Here is a 2063-nt window from a genome sequence, read left to right as displayed (position 1 = left end):
CTTAGATTCGTGATTATAAATTTAACTAACTTACAACAATTAATATTTGGTGTAAACATACATTTAGTTGTCACCTAATCAACAATCCAAAATATAACTAGTCTTATGTACATCAACGAATCTTAGATATTTACCTCCACCACTCCATACGATTTGTGGCTCTATAATAACCACTTATACAATCACCATATTACAACATTACACTTGATGATATCAATATAAAACTCCTATTACGAACTATAATGATGTTGTATTTAATGATAAGATGCACCATTATCAATCTAAGAATCCCTTACGAGTTACGACACTCACTTAACAGTCAATGTATTGTTTTCATGAGAGGTAACTTTAGTACGTTGTTCTTGCTTACATACATGTATGTGGAAATTTTGATATCTCACATTCATGACGTGTTAGATGTAGTTATCAGTGAATTCACGTTTTTTTTTTTTATAAGCCAAAGAAATATATTAAGGGAGCACAAGGGGTGCCCAACCCAAAATACAAAGAGGGGGAGAAGGCAACTAATAAAAGAGGTAAAGACTATCCTCTAAACCAGAATAGAAACAACAAGTGAAAAACTAAGGACCCAGCATAAAGCTAGCAGCACAAAAGCAAAAATAACTAGCACCCCAAAAGCTACTATAAACAAGTAAATAAGTTACTAATACCCAAAAAAGATGTGACTTGATTGCCTGGCTCCCTGTATTAAACCCAATAGCCACCGATTAAACCAGAAAACTGCCAAAATACATAGAACAATCTTAACTTGAAAACCCCTTCACACTCCCTGTAGGCACTCTTGAGGATTTGAGATCCATTCAAAAAGAGAATAATGGAAGCTGCGCACCTTAGCCTTGAGCCAACTCCAAGCTTTGAATTGAACCAAATCAAAAACTGCATTAGCATCAAATTGCATATTTCTAAAAACCACAGAATTTCTCCCTTGCCAAATGCACACTATAACAGCAAGCCACACAACCCAACCCCCTTTTCTAATCTTTAAAGATCCCAATATTCCCAAATGTTGCAGAAAGTGACCAGAACTGTCTGCTGGGAGGACTGAAAAGACGCCAAACCACGCTGAAATCTTCGACCAAACCTTCCACACAATTGGACAGGAGAAGAAAAGATGATCAGTACTCTCATCAGATGTTAAGCATAGAGGACATGCGCTATTTAAGACAATACCCCTACGATTCAAGTTCACCTTTGTTTGGATCCTGTTAATCAACACCTTCCAAGCTAATGCAATCGCATTCGATGGAGCTTTGAGAGACCACAACAACCTGAACATATTATCCCCTTGAACAGGAACACTCCCAGATAAAAGCATATAAGCAGATTTTACTGAGTATATTCCAAATTGGTCTGGTACCCACTTCCAAGAATCAGGACAACCTAGTTTGGGAACAAAATTACATATCAGCTGTTGTAGATCCACAAGAAGTCGTTCCTGTTCCATGTTCAAAGGGGAAACCCAACAAAAGTTCCAAGACCACCCTGCTGCACTCCATACGCCCATGTCCTTCACTTTGTGATTCTGCTGGGCAGAAACTTGGTAAAGTGGCCTAAACAAACAGCACAAAGAGGCATCCCCAATCCATTTTTCATACCAGAAATTAATATCACCCCCGTCCCCTACCTTACGATGAGCACCCTCTTCATACCATTTTCCCTCCCTACTACCAAAGCATAAGAGATGGAGATCCTTCCACCAGTTGGAAGATTTCCTCATAGAAATACCATTTTCATATTTTGCACGCAGTAACCTACACCAGAAAGTATTGCTCTCTGTGTCCATCCTCCACCTCCATTTTCCAAGCAAAGCCTTGTTAAAACTACCCAACTCTCTCACCCCTAAACCACCCTCTTCAATTGGTCACGTACTAGTATTTGTGCATTACTGTTGTCTCAATTCATAATAGTACTTGCTAGAGATACTTAACAATATAATTTTATATCAATTAATATATCTTATGTGAATAAGTTATTTAAAATACTTCATGTGTTAAATCAGTAAATAGATAACACAATAAAGAAATGCCTCCTATTAAATTAAT

General features: G+C 37.5%; 1 protein-coding gene across 1 annotated transcript; it reads right to left on the bottom strand.

Annotated features, from left to right (window-relative positions):
* Positions 1–781: 781 nt before the first annotated feature.
* On the bottom strand, positions 782–1804 carry LOC130722010 (uncharacterized). Its single transcript, XM_057572597.1, has one exon. It carries the CDS (start codon positions 1802–1804, stop codon positions 782–784), a length of 1023 nt encoding a protein of 340 aa, XP_057428580.1.
* Positions 1805–2063: the final 259 nt, after the last annotated feature.

The sequence above is a fragment of the Lotus japonicus genome, chromosome 1 (genome assembly GCF_012489685.1).
Source record: "Lotus japonicus ecotype B-129 chromosome 1, LjGifu_v1.2".
Taxonomy (NCBI): domain Eukaryota; kingdom Viridiplantae; phylum Streptophyta; class Magnoliopsida; order Fabales; family Fabaceae; genus Lotus; species Lotus japonicus.
The sequence above is the reverse complement of the archived record's forward strand: the minus strand, read 5'-3'. Positions and strand labels throughout refer to the sequence as shown.

Bases quoted from the DNA above. Each gene is read 5' to 3' on its own strand.
- LOC130722010 (XM_057572597.1), bottom strand. From the start codon at position 1,804: ATGGACACAGAGAGCAATACTTTCTGGTGTAGGTTACTGCGTGCAAAA.